This window comes from Xenopus tropicalis, chromosome 3 (genome assembly GCF_000004195.4).
Source record: "Xenopus tropicalis strain Nigerian chromosome 3, UCB_Xtro_10.0, whole genome shotgun sequence".
Taxonomy (NCBI): domain Eukaryota; kingdom Metazoa; phylum Chordata; class Amphibia; order Anura; family Pipidae; genus Xenopus; species Xenopus tropicalis.
In genome coordinates, this window is record NC_030679.2 from 80060141 (window position 1) to 80083284 (window position 23144).

General features: G+C 36.4%; 1 protein-coding gene and 1 long non-coding RNA gene across 2 annotated transcripts in view; one reads left to right on the forward strand and one right to left on the reverse strand.

Moving 5' to 3' along the window:
• The window catches only part of LOC108646168, a 222295-nt gene that overhangs the window by 41172 nt on the left and 157979 nt on the right, over nucleotides 1–23144 (forward strand). The gene's annotated exons all lie outside the window — the stretch shown is intronic.
• The window catches only part of sema3e (semaphorin 3E), a 78985-nt gene that overhangs the window by 22196 nt on the left and 33645 nt on the right, over nucleotides 1–23144 (reverse strand). The window contains exons 2-4 of the mRNA XM_002935256.5: nucleotides 16567–16721; nucleotides 9066–9125; nucleotides 8465–8584 (exon numbers count right to left, since the gene is read on the reverse strand). Coding sequence (XP_002935302.1) covers nucleotides 8465–8584; nucleotides 9066–9125; nucleotides 16567–16721 — 335 coding nt within the window. The remainder of the gene's footprint in view (nucleotides 1–8464; nucleotides 8585–9065; nucleotides 9126–16566; nucleotides 16722–23144) is intronic.

Consider the following 23144-nt stretch of genomic DNA (forward strand, 5'->3'; position numbering starts at 1 on the left):
TATTACAAAATAACATAAACCTTGGAATGTTATTCAATTCATATTTAGTGGCAGATTTAAGAAATTGTTGAATTACAGCTCACAACTTGTATTCATTCCTATAGGATCTTTAGCCACATATTTATCAATGGGTGATGGATAGAGTTCGCCATTTCATGCATATGCCTCTAAAAAATCCCATAGGATAGGATTCCTTTAAAGAAAGTCTAAACCATGTATTATAAGTAAATACTCAGTAAGCCATTTTAACATAGGGGCAGATTTATCCAATTGTGAGTATAAAAACTTGCCACTTTCTATTCATTCTTATGGGATTTTTAGAAGTGTATTAATCAATGGGTGAAAATCACCTATTGATAAATGTGCTTCTTAAAAACACATAGGAATGAATAGAATGTGGTAAGTTTTTTATGTATTAAGCTCTAAAATCAAATTTGATGGATCTTAGATTAGATTTGGATGAATCTTAGAAATAGTCCAGAGGTGGCAGGGTTTAAAATAGCGATGGGTTCAGGCTAATGTCTGTGTTATCTGCAGTGAGTTCTTACAAACTGGCCATACATATGAACATGCAATGCAATGAACTTTATTTATAAAGAGATTACCAAAGGGAACCTTAAGGCCTGCACCTTACCACAAATAAATATACTTTAATGGTAGTTTTGCATATATATTGTGCATATATGGTGTATATATGCACCAGTGTGCTAATATACAGTACACCATGTCAATGTGATAGAAATAAAAACCATTTGCCGGACACTGCCTGAAGTATTTTTTAATGGTAAATGTAGGTGTTTTCCCCTGCTTCTGATCTCTTGGGCATTTCCTGTTCAACATAATGGGAAGCTTCAGGGGCTGATGTGAGATGTGTGAAGGAAAAAAAATTTGAGCAAAAACACCTGATACCATCCATGGGGCGTGCCATATGTTTTGTTTATTTAAGCCAATGAGCAAATCAGTGTGAGTAAAAAAACATTTTAGCTGTAGCATAAATAGGTTCCTCTGCATTTGCATTTGTTTTGCACTGTAGCTAGAACTGAATGCTGTAGATTTGTTTACAGCTTGAAAACATTACCGTATCAACTGATTAACAGTTTTAAAAAAGTCATCATGTTTGAAAGAAAAAAAAGGAAAGTTTCATATAACTGATTGCAGATGTAAGAGTAGGTCCCAGCAGTTGTTGTATTCTATATGTTAGTAGCCAGCAGTGTGCCGCTGATGGAAGCTCTTTGGCTTTTGGCTGAGTCATAGCAATTTATGTGATGCAACAGTTAGTTTCCACATGTTGGCAATTACAGCTAAAGAGGTATCACTGTTATATAATACTATATTGCCTTGGTTATATAATCTAATACATTTTAACTAGTTTGACACTGTGATTTCTTGTAAGTCTAGTAAGGGAAAATGCCTCATAAGCTGCACACCAACCTTTTTGTTTCAGAGTCTGCTTTCTGGGTGGAAGGTGCATTTACTTTTCAGCCAAGAGGGAGTTAAAGTTAGATCATGGGGATTAAATAACATAGGAGGAGAGGAGATGTAAAAAATCAGAGCCCTGAAAGGAGAACTATACCCTACAAATGAATATGGCTAGAAATGCTGTATTTTATATACTGAAAGTTTAACCTCAATATAACAGCAATGATCCATGTGTACAAAGTTGTTGCAGAAGCTCCCCATCTTGGATTCTGTTAGCAGATTCAGACTGGGGTACCCAGTCACCTATGCTCCTGCTCCTCCCCTAGCCACCACCGCTACATACTTTGTTTTTAAAAATATAAGATAGCCATGCATTTCACAGTGGAACACAGAGCAGCGGTGGCTGGGACTGTGCTAGCTTGTGGGCAGGGCCCTACAGTGTCCGGTCCCACCAGGATTCTTCCCTGTATCACGCTGGTCCAGGCCGACCCTGTCTGTTACAAGTGTCAGTGACACTTATATGCTCAGTGTGCTCTGAGCAGCTGTTGAGAATCTAAGACTAGGGTTGTCGCAAATTATTAAGCAGAAAACGTAGTTCATCATATAAGCCGATGACATTACTAATTAGTGTCAAGGTAGGTGATGCTGTGGATGTGGCAGGTGGTGGGTAGAACAAGAAAGGAAAGCCCTGGAGCTATAAGCACAGGGGCTGCATGACAAGGGATCCGAATAACCAGCAGACAGATTACACTGGTTTATGTTTACAGATTGGCAGAACCAGGTGCAACTGTGATTAGGTGAGAAGGAAAGAGTTAAGGCAGGAGAAAGCTGTCCTGGAGGGCAGAGAAAGAGAGAGATGTGATGTCAGAAAAAGAAGCACTCACTTCCGTATCTTCTGAGCAGGTAGAAACCTCCGACCCACCCTCCCCCTTTTTGCATATTTTGCAAAATGTCAGGAGTTTCTTTTTGTTTTCATATTATCTATTAATAACTGAATGTAGATGTTTTCCTGAATGCATTGTTATATTGTGCTTTCTGTACCTTTATACGATATAAACTTGAGAGTCAGCATTGAATTTAATTCATGTTAACAACGATTGTTTGATCCATGGAATGTTTCCGATCGCCAAGGGTGACGCGCAACGCTGGGAGACGCGTCGGGGGGCGGGGATACACATACTCTGCAGCTCCAGGTCTCTCTGTGCCGCCAGTCCTGCCGCCTACCAGTATGTTTTACATCTCTGTTCAGTTAAATACAACTAGGAAATGTCATATTGGCTACAGTTAGTTTGCAGACTATTTGAGACATGGCGTTCAAATGTATTCGAGCCTGAAATGTATTTTAAAAGCTGCAACTTATACTCATTAATCAGGGCAACCTGCCTCTGCCTGTTATCATACAAGCCGTATTTTCCGGCGTATAGTCGGGGGTCGTCTTATACGCCCAGTCGTCTTATACGCCGGAAAATACGGTATGTAACAAGGGGGTTCAGTGGGGTGCCTCAAGGCAAAGGGTCAATTGAGGAGTCCCCTTGTCATGTCAAGAGCTCATGGGAGGGTACTGTGTATCTGCCTTCTACATTTCAAAATTGATAGGGATGTATGAATGTGTTGGAAGTGAAATTTTTACGTGCAGTTCATTCACAGGATGGCTGAGCTCCCCTTTCTACTATAATTATCAATTAATATAAAGTTCTTGATAATTTGTTGGTGCTATATACAGTAAATACATGATGAAAGATGGTCATTGCCATTTTAATTACCCTCTGTTAAAACATAAGTTTAATGTCAAGATTTTAAAGGTTCCGGTACTACATTGCTAACCAATAGAATCATTTATAGCCATAAAATTGTGCTAATAGAAATGGAAGAGCTTGCACACTTAAGTAGAGGTTTCTCTCAACAAAGCTGGATGAAGTTATCTGTTATTGTATTATATATTTTAAAAATTCTCAAAATGTCATCATTTTAAGGCTAGCTTGTCTTTCTTATTCCAAAAGGTTATTATCAAGTACAAACTTGCAAGATGCATTATATGTTAATGTAGTATAGAAGGATGGGAGATCACTTTAGGTCAGTGAAGTACAGGGGAAAAACAACTTGCCATGAAACCTGTAATTAGAAGTAACGTGAAAATGGCCCTTAAATGCTGTTGTACACGATCATTTAGAGACCTGAAGATATGCTATAAGGTTTAAAGCTGACAGTAATAAATCACAATTTACAATATCCTTGTCTGCAACTGATTTTAAATTACATGGGTAAGTTAAGTTAACAAGACGCGCATTCCGTACCAAGTGAATGTAACAGACAGATGCTAAATGTTTCAGTGAGAAATGACTGCCCTGAAGAGCTCACAAACTACAGATTCTTAGGATTCCAGCCTCTTCTGTTATCATAACTAACTGTGAATCTAGTGTGCTTTCACACAGACAACGGAATCCCTTCTAAACTAGGAGCAAACCGTGAAGAAACTGGCCTAATGGGATGTGATTAGCACTAGAATGCTGCCATTAAACTGACATCTTCAGTGAAGAGAGAGAGCATTGCACTATGATGACTACAAAAAGCTTTATAGGTTCTTGAATCTAAGCTCATAAAATGTACTTCATTCCAATATATACTATGACACTTTCTGAAACTATCAGAAAATATGATAATAGTTTGAACATATAACGCATTACTGATTCAGTGGTAAAGTAAATATTTTAGGGTAAATAATATCAACAGTGCTCATTTTCTGGCTCAGAAGCTGTTCTAATGTTTAAAAGTAGCAATGATGTCACCCTTTAAATGTTCTAGTAACGCCCTGTTGTAAACTGCATTTATTTATCTCTATGGAAAATAATATTTCAGCTATAAAAGCCACAGAAGCACCCATAATCTTTGTTTAGTTTAAACTGTGCAAACAGCAAATGTTAGTTTTTTTTGTTGGCAAAATTCTGTCTGACTCTGCAATAAGTAGACTAATTGCACTATGCATGAGTAATGTCAGTATTTTAATAATGCCTCGTAAATGGTATTTATATAGTCAGGATGTTACATAACAGCATAGGTGCAAAATGTGTTTTTTTTAACATTACAAAACATGGTGGTCAACACACAATTCCTTAACTCACTTGGTGTTTACTTTATGATTGCTAATCATAAATCTGCCCCTGTTGTTCTGCTACAACTCCAACCTACTAACTATGGAGAAGGGACAGGTTACTAGTCATTTATTTGCTACTTGGTTCAAAAGTGTTAAGTGTGCCTTGTACTTGATCCCAACTAAGATATAATTAATCCTTTTCAGAGGCAAAAGATTCCCATTGGGTTTATTTAATGTTTAAATGTTTTTTTACTAGACTCAAAAGTAAAGCCGATGCGGTCCCCGATCCGTTGGGGCATCTCAGTCAGGTAGGCTCATTGGGGGTGCCAATAAATGGGCAGATAAGCTGCTGAACTGGACCCAAATCAGCAGTTAAAATTTGCCGTGTATGGCCACCTTAAGGCGATCTAAATAATAATAAAGAAAGAGCTCTTATCCAGAAACCCCATGGTGCTAACCATTCTGGATAACAGGTCTCACACATGTGTATATATAAAATTATTTGCACAGATGTTTCTTTAAGTTGTTGGGCCCCACATTTAATAATGTTCAGTCTATATCTGCCTACTATTCTAGCTGATTTAATCCAAACTGCAATGTTTTAAGGCTGAATGTATCTATTTATTGCAAGCTACCAAAGCTTGTATAAACGTCTATACAATAATCCTCTAGTTGATTAGTACTTACATTCCATTCTTCACTATATTAAAATTCTTACTATTTACTTCTACAAGCTGCAGTAAGAAGTTAGTAATACTGCAGCACACCAGGGGGGGGATCTAATAAAATTCATAACAGTAATAATATGGTCAATTTGAATCATTTTTAATATTGTACAAACAATTTTTCCTTTGTTGGAATGTATCATAGCTTTTACAGAAGTAAGCCATTGGAAAAAAATGACTGTACATTTTTATAGTTTGCAGCAGTGCATAGTGTATTTAATTAAACTGTTAAAAAATAGTATATTTCCCAAAAATATGGCACCATAAAAAATGCAAATTTTTGTTCTTATTTATGATTTTTTTTTTCTTTTTTTCCCCGTTGCCGGAATCTTTCAACATAAATCCTTGTCAAATCGTCTATCTTCTTGGTTGCAAAGATTAGATTCTAAAGATTAGGAACAGTTGTAGTTTTGCTGAGTAAAAGTGTTCATCATGGGATGCTGGATGCAGAGTACAGAATGTGCCAGACAGGCAACCTCAAAAAGGCAGATGTTAGGGTACATGGGAACATTTGGAAAAAGGGGCAACCACCAATAGGATGGGAAATCAGGGAGTGTCAGAGACAGAATGGGAAGAGGTTATAAGAGGGGGCAAAGATCGGAAATAGTCTGACATCCCATTGAGCCATTATTGGTTTAGATGTGTGCAGAATATTCCTTTATTCATTTCTAGAAGTTTTGCAGCATTATATATACAGCAGAGAGAGCATAAACAAAATTGAATGAGTGCCCCAACACTGTCTTTGGCCCTTGCTATTTTCTAGATTGTCTTACAACCCTGACCTTAGAGTTAACAACAAGGACACATTGGTACTTAAAATAGTATATTATCTGCAGAACTTTAAAATCATTTATATGGTTGATCTACAACAGAACAGTAGTTCATAGGGTTAGAAACTGGTGCCTAACTGTGATTATGCACTTTAAGTAGAGATAAAACGGGATTAAATGAATCTCCAAGGGTGCAGCAGCACTGCTCAGGAGCATCTGGGTGTATGCTCATTGCTTAGTGTTGTAGTAGTTCTGGTTCTTTTGCCTGTTTCATCTTTTAATCTGATTTAATTTAATGCACATTTACACCAACCACTATTATTATAGCATTTGTATGCAGGAATAGTATCTATTACCCAGAATACCTGGGGTTTTCCAGATAACAGGTCTTTTCATAAGTCTGCTTTAAAGCATTTAAACTTTGAATAAACCCAATAGAATTGTTTTGCCCCCAATATGGATTTATACAGCTTAGTCAAGGTCAAGTACAAGCCAGGGCGCTATCTGCAAGAGATTTGTATTTACTCCCCATGCCCAAGTGGAATGATAGATTCTATTTAAGAATGATAGATTTTATTTATATAAGTAATTATGAGGCCATTGATTTAAATATATTTTGACAGCTCCGCTTTTTTTTTTTTTTTTTTACTGAAAAAATATCCAGTGCCCATTTTCTCTGTTGTTGATCTTTGATCAGAAGCATGCATACTAAAAGCCAGAACCAGACATTGAGGCCCCCAGCGCCATCACACTGTCTTAATTGTAACTTCAAGTACGGGGGCAAAAGGGAAGCCGTTGATATGGTTAAGGATGGGGAACCTGTGGGGAGACACTTTTTCAAAAGCAGCGAGTGAGGTATCTTTTAAATATGTTCAGAATCAATTGGCCTCTGCTGGATACCAGAGGAACCTCCCAGTGGGCATAAGCCCTATCAGCTTTCCTATTCCTACCACAGAGACATATCACCTAAAATACCATTTAGAGCATTTTATATGTAATAATTCTTAAACTAAGCCCTGGATGTCAGGTTCTCTAGTGGAATCTAAGAGGCTTGGTCTGGCACAAAGATAAAGCCAAATACATGTAGATAAGTTACTTCTTAAGTTCAGCAGAAATAAGTCAGATTTCCAACACATTTAACCCTTCTAGAACAGTCTTCTGTCTGTGCAAATAAGCCATAATTAAATGTTTATTGAGCTTTGTAAACATAAAGAGTAAAACAGTGTTACAAATGTTCTTTTTTACCTTTAGCATAAATAGTGAGAAATAAATGAGAAAATAAGTGATCAAAAAGGTTCTAAAAGCTATTCAGTGAGGCTTGAGTGTACAAGCTGGCACTTAAAACTCCATTGGTGTTAAAGAGGAATTAACTGTAAAAAAGGAAGACCACTTCAAAGCAGGTTTTAAACATGATCCGCTTGCAAATAAAAATGTTTTCAAGTATAAGGAAATTGTTAGGACAGGTTCCAATAGAACCTCCGTATTCATATCTGAGCACACACTGGGTAAGAGAAGGGGGCATAGATCTGTGGTCTGTTTATAAACTATGCGGTTTGCTTTTATACATGATAAAAGTGAATGCAATTCTGTCTTATTTTGTTTCACCTAGGGCATTTTGGAATTTGGTAAATAGCTGAGGTTAAATATTGAACACAAAGATCATTCTCACAGAAATATTACACTTTTGAGGAGCTAAACATGCATATGTACATAACTGAACCCACTGAGAGCTAGTTAAAAAATACTTTCAACTACACAGCAGACCTGCCTGAATGTTAGCCACATGATGAGCAAGGGCTGAATTATCCAGCCTGCTGTTTATCTAATTTATTGGGTGTAGTTTTAAACTGACATTCGGCATGAATTCTAATCTAGCTGATGAGCAGCTCAGATTCATTACTGTGACAACAAAATATCAGAGATTTCATTTACTGTTAAAATCCAAAAAAATAGGAAAAAAGCTTCAGCAGGTTTGCTGCAAAACATTTATAATGGGTAGTGGTAACTACCCATAATAAATATTTTGCAGCAAACCTGCTGTATAAATAGCATCTACTATTTATATACTACCATTTATATGCGGCGACAATTTATATACACTATTTCTAAGCTACTATTCATATGCAGCGACTATTCGCGTGCGTTATTTTGCGCATGTACCGTCAAATACCGCTTGAAAATAGTCATCGCGAGTTAAATAACGCATGCAATATCGCGCGTAAAAAAGCGCAAGTATGCTTATAGTGAATCGAGCGAAAATTAAGACGCAATAAAATTTTTACCGCACGTTTTATCGCACTTTAGTCAATCGGCCCCTATGACTCATAACAACTGCTGCATATGAGTTTGTCAGATATTTTCTACCAAGCTTAATCATCTAAAGATTAATGGCATTTTTATATTGATACAAAAACAGCATCACACAAAAATTAAATATTACATGCTTCAATAAAACATACCTGTGAACGGAGTCCAGCTCTTATAAATGCACATACAGGGTCAAATGCACCGGTCCCACATGCCAAAAGATGGGTTCTATTATAGTGATGAAGAACTCGTATAAAATTGGCGCATTCACTCTGTGAAACAAGCATAGTTATATGCTTTCAAATATATATATGTGACACTGCTTAGAACCCCATTAACAACTCCAGCTAGATTAGACGTTACACAGGGCTATATGTGTGTGTGTGTGTGTATATGCTCTTGCTAAAAAAGTTGGCTCAACTTGAGTTATTGCTGGAGTTCTGAGAGATGTAGCTGAAAAATTTTAAAGTCACTTCGGAATACCATGATCTGTATAAAAACAAAGGCAATGGCAGGATGCCAAACTTCCAACATAAGCTCTTGTTACTTAAAAATATACTGTTCATTTTGTCAAAAACTACCAATACATTTGGGGCAAGATTTAAAGATTTAAAGGCAATTAGAAGTCTTTATGTATCAAAGAAATCCACTTATATTCTATCAAGAGTGGGCTTGCCTATATCAGATGGCAATTCTATAGATAGCTTCTTTTTTCTGCAGAATTTCTGGGCAATAATGGCACAACAATGTTACCTTATCTCTTCCCTTTCTACTGCAGTCCTCAACTTGCTGGTCTGTACTTGGCCAGTGTATCTAAAAAAGGCAGTGAAATACATAAAAGACAATTTATTACATAAGAACACATTATTAAAACATTTATCTTCTCTTCTTTCGCGTAACTAGTTTATCTTTAGCCAAATTAAAAACATGGAAATCATTAATACCTACACAAGGAAAATAATTATTCAGCCTACCTGGAAGGGGGCACAGTTTTATTAAAAGTGACATTTCATCAATAATGAATAAAGTGGAACCTCAATTTTTTTTTGCACCGAATCAAGGATTCACATATGCAAATTAGGATTCAGTTCGGTTCAGCCAAATCCAAAAATAGTGGATTTGGTGCATCCCTAATCAAAATGGCATAAATTCCAGGAAAGCATAAAATCTGGGAAAGAAAAAAAGAGGCTGTATAGGACCAGGAAAAACTGTGTAAGGTTCTGGGGGCCTTTAGTCCAGGGATGTTAAATCATATCTGTCCAGGGATGTAAAATCATATATTTGCCTTCTGAGAAAACAACATGTTCATATTTGGTGCAACTACAAATACAGAATGATCAAAGGGGTTAACAATGAGGTAAGATCATTCTCCAATTTTGTTAAAATGCACACAAAAAAAGGAGATTTATGCTCCATATATAATCATATAGCTTGCAGGCAAGTAGGAATATGCTGACATGAACCACACCTAAAGTGGTAAAGGCAAGATGCCAAAGTCATCAATCATAAAAATGAACAAAAACTTTGATTTGAACAAAATTGCTTACAATTTCTGAAATTACCTGTTCAATTATGTGTGAAAAAAAAAAAGTCCATGAAGGTATTGAAATGTGAAATTTTGTCTATGGAAGTTTTCATTAAGCTATACTAGAAAAATAGTAATCCTACCCAAAAAATAAAGGCTTTTTCTGATTCAAATGAGACCTAAATGGATTCTTCATTTTCCAGGAACTGTGCCTGCCAAAGTTGCAATTGAACAGATACAACATAATTGTCCATATTATTTGGATCAGATGAAATTTGAAAACAATCTTGTCTATTGCTTTTTAACTATGTCAGTGGAATACAGATAGAAATGAATGAAGTCCATACAAAGTTGTATGTACAAGAAGTTATGGTATTCAGTTGACATTAAGGTGCATATTTAATGCAACAGGAAAATACTATTCAGAAACTCCCAAAAAACCACCACAAAACAAAATGACAAGTTAATTTACAGATTTGCAGCCTTTTGCAAAGAATCCCATCCTATATACCAGTGTGTAAACAGTATCTTTTGTAACCTTTTGCCTTTAATTTTGCTTTCACGCATGCAAACAAGAATCCTAATCCATTTCGACTGCTCTCAAGCCACTGTTCATTTGCAGTCTTGTAAAAACAATACCACCCAGGTCACTCTAGCAGCTGTAAAATAGCAGGGAACTTAAACACTGCCATTCTGGGCTGTGTGCCTTAACAATTTGGGCAAAGCCTGAGACTGATTTTTTTTTACTAGGCAGAACTTCATATTACACTAAAGTGTGAAACAAATTAAACAACTAGATTCCTTTTCTTCCTTTACATTCCGATAGCATGCATTCTGATAACCATACCACGGCCATAAAAAAAAAAAAACACTGATACAGTTACCCAATTATTTGGAAGGTGTATAGGACAAATTATATCAGAATCAGTATGCCACTAAACAAGTCTATGGGAATGATTGGATGGACAGTCCTTCATTCAATAGCACTGGTCAAGAAAGAAAAGAAAAAGTTGCCAGCGCTAAAAAAAAAATTATAGTGAAAGCAAAACCTTTTGCCTATAAACCTGTTACAGTTGTTTTGGCAACCAGGCCAATAAAACTAGGAATTGCTATTTCAGTGAGGCAAGTTGAAAATCTCAGTGACACTTTACCAGGGGTGGAAAAAGCCAACCCTGATCTTAATCTTTTTATACTTGGGTCCGTTGAAGTTGTAGGCTGCAGGAAGGTGGGCCTTGCTCATGTGATGCATGCTTAGGTAGCACACTTAGGAACACACAGCGCCAGATTTGTTGTTGGGGCACTCAGAGGCCGCCCCCATTTGCGCACAAAATGTGCACAACAAAAAATCCGGCGAGGTCCCCATTGCTCCGTATGTGAGCAAAATTGCCGTGGGGCTCTACATTTGTGACGCCCTAGACCCGGGCCTTTGTGGCCTCACCACAAATCCGGGCCTGGGAACATAGGATGCACTTATATTTTGTATCTAAGAACATCTTAATTCATAACTTCTAATATACCAACATTTCCAGCTGTATTTTGATTCTGAATTACCCCTTATCTTTAGTAGCATGTGGATGTTTCATAATTTCTTTTTTAGCAGCTTTCATGTACTGTACCTGATGACTCATGGGTGTAAATCAGTATTTTTTAACCTTTTTTTGCTTTAAGAAATACTGAGGTTGAGAAGTGCTTTAGGATTATGCCCACTCTTCCCATCTGTAAATAACCAAGTGCAAAGAAAACTTTCAAACAAGTTCCAGCTAAGCCATGATGACTCCATGCTCATTAAGTACTTATTTTTTTAAAATGCCAGACAAACAGCCTACTTTTTAAGAACTCTTCACATTTCAATATCCCAGAACTATAATATCAGACAAGTCTTTGGTGTCTAAAGTGATCCTGACATCTGTTAACATTTAGTACCATCACATACAGTAGCTCTTTGAAAGTCTTCTTTGTATCATTCTCTTGGTATTTTTGTTTGCAGCTTTCTCTAAAGCAGGGTCTTACCTTAAATCACTCCCCAACCTGGTTTCAGTCAGGCTGCTGCCAGAGGAAGTAAGTGCTTCAAGAAGGGTAATTCTGGAGATTCTGTTTCTCTTTTATTTAGATGCAACGCTGGGGCAGCGCTGTTAAAGCAACAATATAGTTGGGGAAAGACATTTGCGTTGGTTAGAGGTATTTTAACATGTTAAATATAAGCAGGGTCGGACTGGGCCGCCGGGACACCGGGAAAAATCCTGGTGGGCCACGGCGGCCCAGTCCGACCCTTGCTGGCACTCCCCCTACTGACTGTTCCTCCCCTGACGCGTTCAATTTATACGCGCTCGGGGAGGATGTTGGGTGGGGGCCCTGTGGGAGGGGGGTTAGGGGGGCCCCTGGGGGGGTAGGGGACACGGCAGGCTGGGGCACCTGCAGGGCCCCTGGGGCAGGAGCCCCAGTGGGCCCTGCATCCCCCAGTCCCACCCTGAATATAAGCAGCCCTGCGTCAGGCAAATTAATGTTTTCTTCTTTACTGATTTGGTAAACCTTATTGCATAGTATACTTTTAAATGAAATTTGTTTGGACTGCCCAACAGCCACAGTGCATCTACACAAAGAACAGACTACATTGCCAAAAATTATCTTTCCTAGAAAGCAGAGGTTTGACTAAAACCTATAATAAACGCTCAATAAAATCACAGACACGTTTTAAGATAAGCACAAAGGATAAGTCATATATTAAACAAGGTCAGTTGTCCTGGACATGGGTGCATTCTATTTTAAAAATAACACTCAACAGTAAAGAATGCAAAACAGCCCGCAAATGTAGACACATAAGGAATTCAATTCAAAATATATGTGCTGTTAAGGGCATGCAATTATCCTGTGTGGAAACTATTTCAAAATAGTATTTAAGTTACCCACAAATTTCATAAATAATGTATCAAAAACTGAAAAAGATTAGGGAGCCATTCATGTGTTACATGAGCTGAAACCGTTTGATTTGATGCTTTTATAATGTATCCATAGGTCAGCAGTAGTGATCAGTGAAACTATTTGCCAGGCATGGATTCGCAGCGAATTTCCTTGTTTCACCAGTGGCACCCCCACTGATTTTTGCCTTTCCTTCCTGTACTCTAGCTGACTGTGGCAATGTAGAAGCTACAAGCAGGTGATTTTTAGCTTGTGGTGCCCACATTTTCATTTTCAAAAACTTAAAACTCAAAAGTGTACAAAAACATTTTTTAGGTGGAGGACTCCTTTAACACTGGTCTCAATCTAGCTGCATTTTTTTTTAATAGCAAACAAAATTAAATACCAAAACAGTCTACATCTAAACTCTATTGGTGTTACTTCAATTCTAGGAATTTTAAGAAGCATAAACCACAAATATTCTTAAAATAAAGTGAAGCTATCTTCAGTTCAGATTCCTGTGGGTAACAATTTAAAAAAATGACTAAATTATTCACAGCAACAGTGAATGAATGAGTTCATAATGTACATATCTCCCAATCAAATACACAATAAGATCTATTTAGCTCTTAGCTGTACTGTACAATGTCTGAGTTAAAGTCCATGCTCACTGCAAGTTTCAATTTGTCAGACCAACTTTAGGATACCTTGGTATCAATTCAACTTGAAGCATGTATAATGAGACATGTCCAGCCATATTCAAAATGCATTATTCTGTACCTCTGGCACCACTGATTTAATCTTATATGGTTTTTTTGCATACTGAAAAGTCAGAACTCAATTTCAAAAATAGCCAAACAATCATACTGAGCTAATAACTCAATTCTACTTTTTATAAAGAGTCCATCCAAATGGAGTACAAATCAAATGCAGTTTAATGACATATGTAGTTTTGCAGGTGCTCTAAGTAAAACATGGAAGCCAGGAGAATGCATAGAGACCAACACTTGAGGTGATAGGGCAAATTAAATCATTTTTGAAGGCCCCATGAGGCAGATTATCAGCAGGCTGATGATCTGCCAATAATGCTTGAAAAAACCTATAATTTCTGCACCAGGAAGCACTGAATATGCACGGGTGCAAGAAAATGCTGCCGATATCCACCAACTAATGTGAGACTTAGTTGGTGGATATTGGTTGCGTGTGCCTGTACCTGGTAGGATTCTATGCATCTGGGTGCAAGCACAACGAGAAGATTTTTCAAGTGTTTGGACGGATTGTCAGCCTGCGCTTATACGCTATAAGACATTGTTTGGATATTGGCTTACCGCCAAAATAAAAACACAAAAAGATTGATGATATGATGTAGATTTCATATCTAGATTTCTACCACATACAATACTTGTTAACTAAACAATTCTACATGCTAAATAGATTTACAGCTTCTATCTCAAGAGACAAATTAAACTACATGCTTCTCTACAGTGATAATTCTCAAACATGTGAGCTACTCCAGGCAATACTGTAGCTCTATATCACTACAAATAAAGAGATTCCTGGCTTCAGTTCAGAAGAAGGGATTTTTAATTCCCCAAAGCTATCAATTCATTACATATCATGTTTAGAATGATCTTCTTAATTAGGCAGATGTTAGTAAGTTCAGCCATGCTACCCTTCTCTTTTATGCTTCCCCCACTAAAGGGAAAAACACTGCTTTTCAGGCTTGAAAGATATAAAGCAACTCATTATATTGTACCATAGAATACTGGAACCTCTTGTTAAAAAGTTTTCTCTTCTGATTCTTTTCTCTCATTTGGAAGTGTGCAACAATATGTCCTTGGTATTTTCATATGTGCCAGCCTGAATCCAAACTCTTAGCACTCATTGCAGACACAAAGGCAGATGTACTTGTGACCAAACATTATACATTATACCTTATATCTCATTCAAGAAACATAAAAGTCCATGTATCTATTGCCATGTGATTAGTACAGCTGTGCAAATGTGGGCTAAAAATAACTAACAGATTTTACTGGGCAATATTAAATTGCATACCCCAGACACCACATTTGTCAGTCACTTAAAGACTCAAACAGTGTCTGCAACGTGTGTGTGTGTGATTGCTGCATATCTCTTCTAATCCAAGCTATGTAATATCCATCAAAAGCAGCTACCGTAAATGTATTTATTGTTTCACAATGTGGAATGGGAATTTTAGTGTGAAGAAAGGTGGGAATTAAAATTCTCTTTTGGGAATAAAAAGGAAGCAGCAACAGCTGTAACAAACCCAAAATTATTCATGGAGCTTAATACACCAAGAAACATAGCTAAAGCTATGTAAATTTTTTTAGGAATAATAAAGAGCAATGATTTTTTAACTAAATAAGATAGAAAGTTATAAACAACTGGACATAAAAATATAAGTACTGAACTTACATTGTACAATTTTTAATGGATCTATAATTTTTATTTTGTGGTGTATTGGGGGAAATTCATAAACACTGCAACCAGTGTAGTACCCGTAGCTTTACTCGGCATGGAACAATAAGGTGTAAATGGAGGTCAGCAGGCATTGCAAAAAAGGTTATTCCCATTTTTGAGAATTTCTTGCTTCCAGTGTTTTTGGGAAAGGGCATGACAACAATTTGTCTGGGCTAAATGGCCATCCTCTAGTAGTGTAGTACAAGAAATGAGAGACAAAGTTGGAATCCAAAGGTAAGGCAAAAGTCAATGCAGGAAGCAATCAAGGTTAGTCAAGAAAAAGCCATAAACCAGCAAACTGTCAAGGTAAAACAAACCAAGGGACTCTCAGAACAGAGTCCCACAATTTGGTGGAACCAGGACAAGACTGGACTATTTATGTTTAAATTTGTCACCAAAATTATGCATTTTATTTACATCAGTTTGTGCACCAATATACAATGTTGTGAACTTCTCATTTTGATTAATGGTATCACCTATAAGTATGTTTCTTAATAACTGTCACCTTGTTTTAAGGGATCCCCAACCATTTTTACTTGTAAGCCTCACTCAAATGTAAAAAGTTTAGTGAGCCTCACAAGCATGAAAAAATGGCAAATAAGGACTGTAGTTGGATATTTGGTAGCCCAATATGAACTGCTGGCCTGCAGGAGATTCTGCTTGGGGTAAAAACATGTCTCGGTGCTTCCAAAACTTCTTGTTGATCTGAAATTAATGTTCTAGTGCAAAGTTTGGGATGCTAAATGTAATTTTGAAATGAAATTTTTGAAACCAAGTAGCTGTAGCCAAGAAAAAAAACATTAATCAGCTTCACTTCACTCATGTACACTAAAATTATTTAATGAAAGAGCTTCTGTGACTCTGTAGTTGTTTAAATATAAGGGATTACCTAAGATTAAATTGCAAAAGTGTTCTAGTTAATTAATCTACATAAACCATAAAGGTGGAAAACACTATGTGCCCACTGAATAGAATGATTGTCAAGGTCAGGCTTTTACCAAGAAAAGAAATCTGTAATTTATTTCAAAAAGAAACAAGGCTGTCAAAAATATGTCATATTTACTAAACTCTCCAGTGAAAATAACATACATGCTTTATGGCAAGAGCAGTCAGACTAGTGTTCTGAATCTGGAACTGGTTATAGAATTACACGGGGAAAATAACTGCTTCATGTTTCAGTGTCATCAATGGAACCAATTTCCAGGGACACCAGTCATCTGCAGGTCTGGCCTTTGGGAGGCTTAATGATATTAGTAGCTACAAAATACTAATTAAGCCAACCTCATTAGAAAAATATCCAAAAACGTGTGTGGCTGTGCCTATGAATTTATGCTGGTAGTATCATTACAGTACCTCTTTGTAGTTTTCACTGACTTGTTCCAGGCTTAAAGAATACAGAAGATTTCTGCCTCCAACAAAAAGTCTTTCTTGATATTCATCCAAATACATAATATTTAAGTCAAGAAACGGGCTGTGGAAAACTGATGTTCTGTTTAAATCTCTGAGCTCTGAAATACAAAATGTACAGACACATATTAACTATATTCTGCTCCATGTAAACATACATGCATACAGGATAAAATATTATGCATCTATCTTGCTAGCTATCATGTATGTATTTACAGTGAAACTTATAATCATTGTTATGCATTCCATGCAATGCAAAATATATCTAATATGTATCTTAAATTGAATGTGATTTGGCTGATATATTCAGTGGTGTGACTAGATGTTACTTGTCCTAATATATATCTACTGTTGGCTCAGTGTTATAATTATATGCATGAACGACTTTAAATATATTTTTTACAATATTAGAAACAGAAACATTCGAAACAACTTTGAAAACTTTTTGCGTATTTTTTCAATAGTTAAAGATTTATGTTATCTTTCCAAAGTGAATCTTGAAATGTGAACCCCTACTCCAGTGGTCCCCAACCAGTGGCTCGCGAGCAACATGTTGCTCCCCAACCCCTTGGATGTTGCTCCCAGTGGCCCCAAAGCAGGTGCTCATTGTTGAATTCTTGGCTTGGTTGCATAAAAATCCAATATAATGCCAAACAGAGCCTTCTGTAGGCTGCCAGTCCATATAGGGGCTATTAAGTAGCCAATTATAGCTCTTATTGGCACCACCAGGAACCTGTTTCATGCTTGTGTTGCTCTCGAACACTTTTTCCATTTAAATGTGGCACACGGGTATAAAAGGTTGGGGATCCCTGCCCTACTCTAACTCTAGGAACATTTAATGATTGTTAAAATAGTGTGGATAGGAGATGATCTCACAAAAAGATAAGCACTGACAAATACATTATTGAGCCTCACAATCAATCTGCAGATGGTTCTGGAATCGCTGATTAGCAAATATATATGATTTGTAATTATATTATCAATCATTTGATAATGATTTGATAATCATATAAGCAAAATTAATAAAAATGGAGACATAACAAAGGTTTTTAGCAATGTCTATTCAAAATACACTTAAAAATAGGAGTAAAGTTGTTAAATTCAGCCCAAATAATGTTTTCTTTATAAGGAGACACCTTTCCTTGTTCTATTGTTCACATAAAAATTTAGTTATATTTAGGTGTTGGATTCATAATTTTACATTCTGATAACAGGTTGCCAGAAAAGCATTTGGAAAACCAAACTATTTATACTGTTGGTCAGTAAGTGAGAAATGAAAAAAAGTAAAGAGAGAAATGTTTTCCAGCTTGTTATTGTAGCTTATTAAGAGGTTATCTAGGGTAAGCTGAAATGGCCTCTACCAGATGAATTTCAAAGGATTTTTATTTCTAGTAAATCTTGCATAAATATATTAAAATCCTGATTTAATCACAGAGATTATATGCAATTATTGAAATTAAACTTCAGTAGGGATGCACTGATCCAGTTTTCAGTTTCTAGTCTAGCCAGATCCCATGGTTTTCTTTTCTTCTATAGTTTGTTTTGGCCAAGTGCAAACTCTTGTTTTCCTTCTAATGTGATCAGTAAATGTTTTCTGTTGTTTTGGTTTTTTGTTTTTTAGTGCATTTTATTATTATTGGTGTTCCTCCAAAGGGGCTGTACTAACACTGGTGCATGTAAGCGCCAATCGCAGGTGGAACGCAACATGCTGCATTAAGCACTGAAGCAAATCTCTTGTTTATATGCAGTTTGGATTTGGGAAATATATTATATTATTTAGACAAAATGCTAGAATGTGGCCCAAATTTTAAACTATATATTCCTTGCATTTTAAAACTCTCATTCTTGCTTCAATGCACTTATCCTTCTGACCACTTCTAAAGTTTCTAACTAGCTATCTAGTTACATACAAAATAATACAACAACAAAATAACATTCAAACTGTACAAATATAATCCAACAATCAGTCAAATATTGGTCATTTTGTTTGCATACTCCTATTCAAACCATTGAGGGTGAATTAATGAATTTTTAAAATAATAAAGGCCAATAATTAAGAAACTTACTGTTTGTTATCATGGACCCAAACATTCTGAAACAGTGTTAAGGGGAATTTAACTGATCACCAATACCAGTATTTTGTGAAGCAGCACAGTGTTATGTACTTGTTATGTAAAATAACTGTTTTTACTTTTTTTTAATATAATTCCATAAATACCTGTAAGTTCCTTTACATTATGTTCATATCTACCTGTACATGTCTACATGTAAATTCCTGTCTACAAAAACAGCAACATGTACTTTATGCTTATATTTATTAGCAACTTGTAGATATTGTTTTTAACAGAATACACTGTAAACTTAAAATCATAGTTACTTGTCTCATACCTTTAGGGCTCTGGCACACGGGGAGATTAGTCGCCCGCGACAAAACTCCCTGTTCGCGGGCGACTAATCTCCCCGAGTTGCCATCACCTGCCATCCCACCGGCGAAAATGTAAGTCACCGGTGGGATGGCACACGCGGCGGCGCAATTTCGGGAAATGGCCGAAGTTGCCTCGCGAGGCTTTTTCGTCGATTTCCGGAAATCGCGCCGCCGCGTGTGCCATCCCACCAGTGACTTACATTTTCGCCGGTGGGATGGCAGGTGATGGAAACTCGGGGAGATTAGTCGCCCGCGAACAGGGAGTTTTGTCGCGAGCGACTAATCTCCCCGTGTGCCAGAGCCCTTATCCAGCACTTTCTGCTAATTGCACTTCTGGTTAGACCTAAAACTGCATTTCGTTGCCTTGTACTTGTACATGTGTAATGACAATAAAGTTGAATCTAATCTAATAAAATTATAAATAATAGGGCTGATTCACTAAAGTGCGTTAAAATGTGCGCTATTTATAGCGTGCGATAAAATTTTTATCGCGTCTAAATTTTCGCCACTTAACGCACGATTCACTATAAGCATACTTGCGCTAATTTACGCGCGATATTGCATGCGGCATTTACCGCATGCGCGCTAATTAACGCCTATTATTATGTGCGCTAATAGTCGTCGCGTATAAATAGTAGCATATAAATAGTGCATATAAATAGTAGCATATAAATAGTAGCCACATATAAATAGTGCATATAAATAGTAGCATATAAATAGTAGCCACATATAAATAGTGCATATAAATAGTAGCCACATATAAATAGTGCATTTAAATAGTAGCCACATATAAATAGTGCATATAAATAGTAGCCACATATAAATAGTAGCATATAAATAGTAGCATATAAATATTTATATGCTACTATTTATATGCGGCTACTATTTATATGCAGCTACTATTTATATGCTACTATTTATATGCTACTATTTATATGCACTATTTATATGTGACTACTATTTATATGCGGCAAACTGGAGGCTACATTACTCTAGGGCCAACACAGACTTGAATAAATAACACTGCAAAGTCCATATTTTATTGCCAAAAGCTCATTAACTGTACTTTTCTATAATTACCGCCTGCCTCAAGTAGGCGTTAATTTTTGCATAGTCTAATGCGATATTTAGCGCGTCTAAGTGTTTGTGAATCATGCGTTAGTATTCTTTTCTACGCGCTAATTAACACATGCGTTAACATTACCGCATGCAGTCGCACGCTAATTAACGCATACGATAATACTGTAGTGAATCGCGCGCTAATTGTCGCGTCTTTTTTAACGCAAAAAAAGTGCGATAAAAATTAACGCACTTTAGTGAATCAACCCTAATGTACTCTATTGTTTAGCTAAAGTAGCCATTCATTTTATGGTCCTTGCTAACAACTGGTTATACTTATACAGGTCATTCACAATTAATGGAAAGGTTGTATATTTGGTAAACATGATCCTTAGAGTTCAGTCCCCTTGAGACTACATATTCAGAGACATTTCCGTTTTCAACAACTTCTTGGCTTCTCTCAGCAACTCATAAATTAAACCAATTTAAAACAAGTAGAATGACATTGCAGTGATATCACAGGCCTTTAAGAAATATATTGTTAATTACAGTAAACTAACAGCAGTGTTGTGCTATATTGTGCCTTTGGTAACATTAGATATATTTATCAACAGAGTAAATTTTTGTCACATGTGGGATCTGTGCTTGTCAGTATTCAGGTACAGAATGTTACTAAAACATTTAAGCTGTTCTGCTCAATTCAGTATGTGTCAGCAATCATGTTTAGTTATGGGATGCTGACGTTTGCAGTTCAACAACAGTTGTAGCATTGCAATGTCCTACCAAGACAAGAACTGTGAAAGTATATTTATTTTTAAGGATTACTCCCTTCCTGGCCCCCAGTCCAACTCTGTATGTCAGCTTCTGGCAGTGCCCTCAACCAGATATAACTAAAGCTGGCCAAACACGCACTGATAATATCATACGAAACCTTGTTTCGTACCGATATTCGGTGTGTTTATGGCGGCTTGACGAGGTGACAGATATTGCAAAAGGCTGCATATCAGTCGATCGGCCAGGTTAAAAGATTTGGTGCCGGAGCAAAATCTACATCAGGGCTGAATTGGGAGAAGAAGGTACAATTTCTATTGTTTCTACCTCCATATCTGACAATTCAGCCCTGAATGTCAGTGGAGGGTGGGAATGATCTTTTGTGCGACATCGAAATTGCTACGTGTATGGCCACCTTAAGGGAGATGCGGCTCAGGCATCAGGACAGAAAGGGTGCCAGATGTACAGATATTTTGCTGGATGGGGAATTAAGAAGGAAAGGTTTAGTTATAGTGATAATGACACAGTGCCATTCTCAGTAGAACCTTGTTAATATTAGTTAAACAACATACATTTTCCTAAACATTCAATTGTGTATTTTCTGAAGTCAAATTGTATAATTTGAGACAACATTATGTCTTTTGATTGCATGTAACAGGACACTGCACTAGCTTTGAATGATATAGAAAAGGATTACTGTAAAGCTGGGGCATAAACAATAACCGTTTATATAAGAGACTAAGTGTGTCAAGGGTTATTGGCTTTGAAACCTGTGCGTCCTCTGGGGCTGCTGTGGTAATACTATAAATATAACTAGGTGCCAAGCTTGTGTTCTACAGAAAATGTTTCTAATATTCATCCATTCTCTGAGGAGTTTATATGTAGCCAAACATGAGCAAATGCCAATGCCCATAGGATTACAGCAGCAAAAAACGGAGTTTGATACTTTTATTTTAACATCCTTGCCATACTTGATATTTGACATATAACAACTTAAAATGTGCCAAGTGATGGTGCATCAGTAATAAGGTTTTAAATTTTTAAAAATATTCAAACTTAAGTTATCAGTATTACATACCTTTTTCTCAACATAGGTAGACTAAATAGAACTATATATGAACATACATTCTATACTATACAGTTTATACGTTTGAATGCTTATATTGATGGTATCGCAAAATAAAGAAAATTCACAAATTTTATTTTTAATAAATGTTTTTTTTCCATATTTAAAAATTCTCAAAAAAACCCCCATAAAATCGGCAAAAATTTACAAAAAAATTCACAAATTACCCTATAAGCACTACAAATAAGAGACATAGGCATAGGTTATAGAAGGTTCTCCTTTTATTGGAGCTTATTTATAATTCATGAATAACTTCAGAGAGATAAAGTGCTGAGATTAATAATGACAAATGTGCAGTCAAGTCCCAAAATGGCAGGCTGGTTTCTCCTATTTTCCCATACAGAGACTGACAAAGTAAACCATTCAGTGGAGTATTAATGATGTGCTATGGCACTCAAAAATAAACTTCAAAAGTAAAGTGATAATATGTGCTGCACATGCCATTTCGTGGGGAGAAAAAAAGATGTTATTTTTATCAAACTGATTTGTTATCTCTCTAATCCTTTAATGTGCGAACATTTCATTGTGCTTTTAAATGTCAAGAAAAAACTATGTTAAATCTCACAAATGCAGTGCTAAAAACAATCGTGAATAAAAGATTTTGGGGAAAAAGTATCCCTATTCCCAAAGGTCTAAATATATGGTCCATCCATCTCTAGCTGACATGGAGTTCTCAGCATGCTCCATCAATGTCTGACTTTACAGTTCAGAGTTTAAGAGAGTTAAAGATCTACAACTTGCTGAAGGACTGTTACTTTTTTGCCTATAGAAAATATAAATCTTTTTAACAATGAGAAACTGTTTTTAGGTTGTTGTTGTTTGTTAGTACTGAGGTTTCTCCTAAGTAATGGCTCTACCTTTTTGAATACTGTTTTAGGTTGATTCTATAGCGTTATAATTGTTAGTTGAAGAGAAATATTTGAAATCAATGTTTTGTTTTTAATTTAATCTATGGAATATTAAAAACAAATTACTTATATACTCACTTGCACTTTACTAGGTAGTTCATTAAAAAGTATTATCATACTGTATGTTACTGAATTAACAGATCTTATACTTTAAATATAGAAGAAGCTTGGCACATAAAGGCAGGTCCCTCTGGGCCCCCATCACATCCATAATTTGTTATGGGGTAGTGGGTCA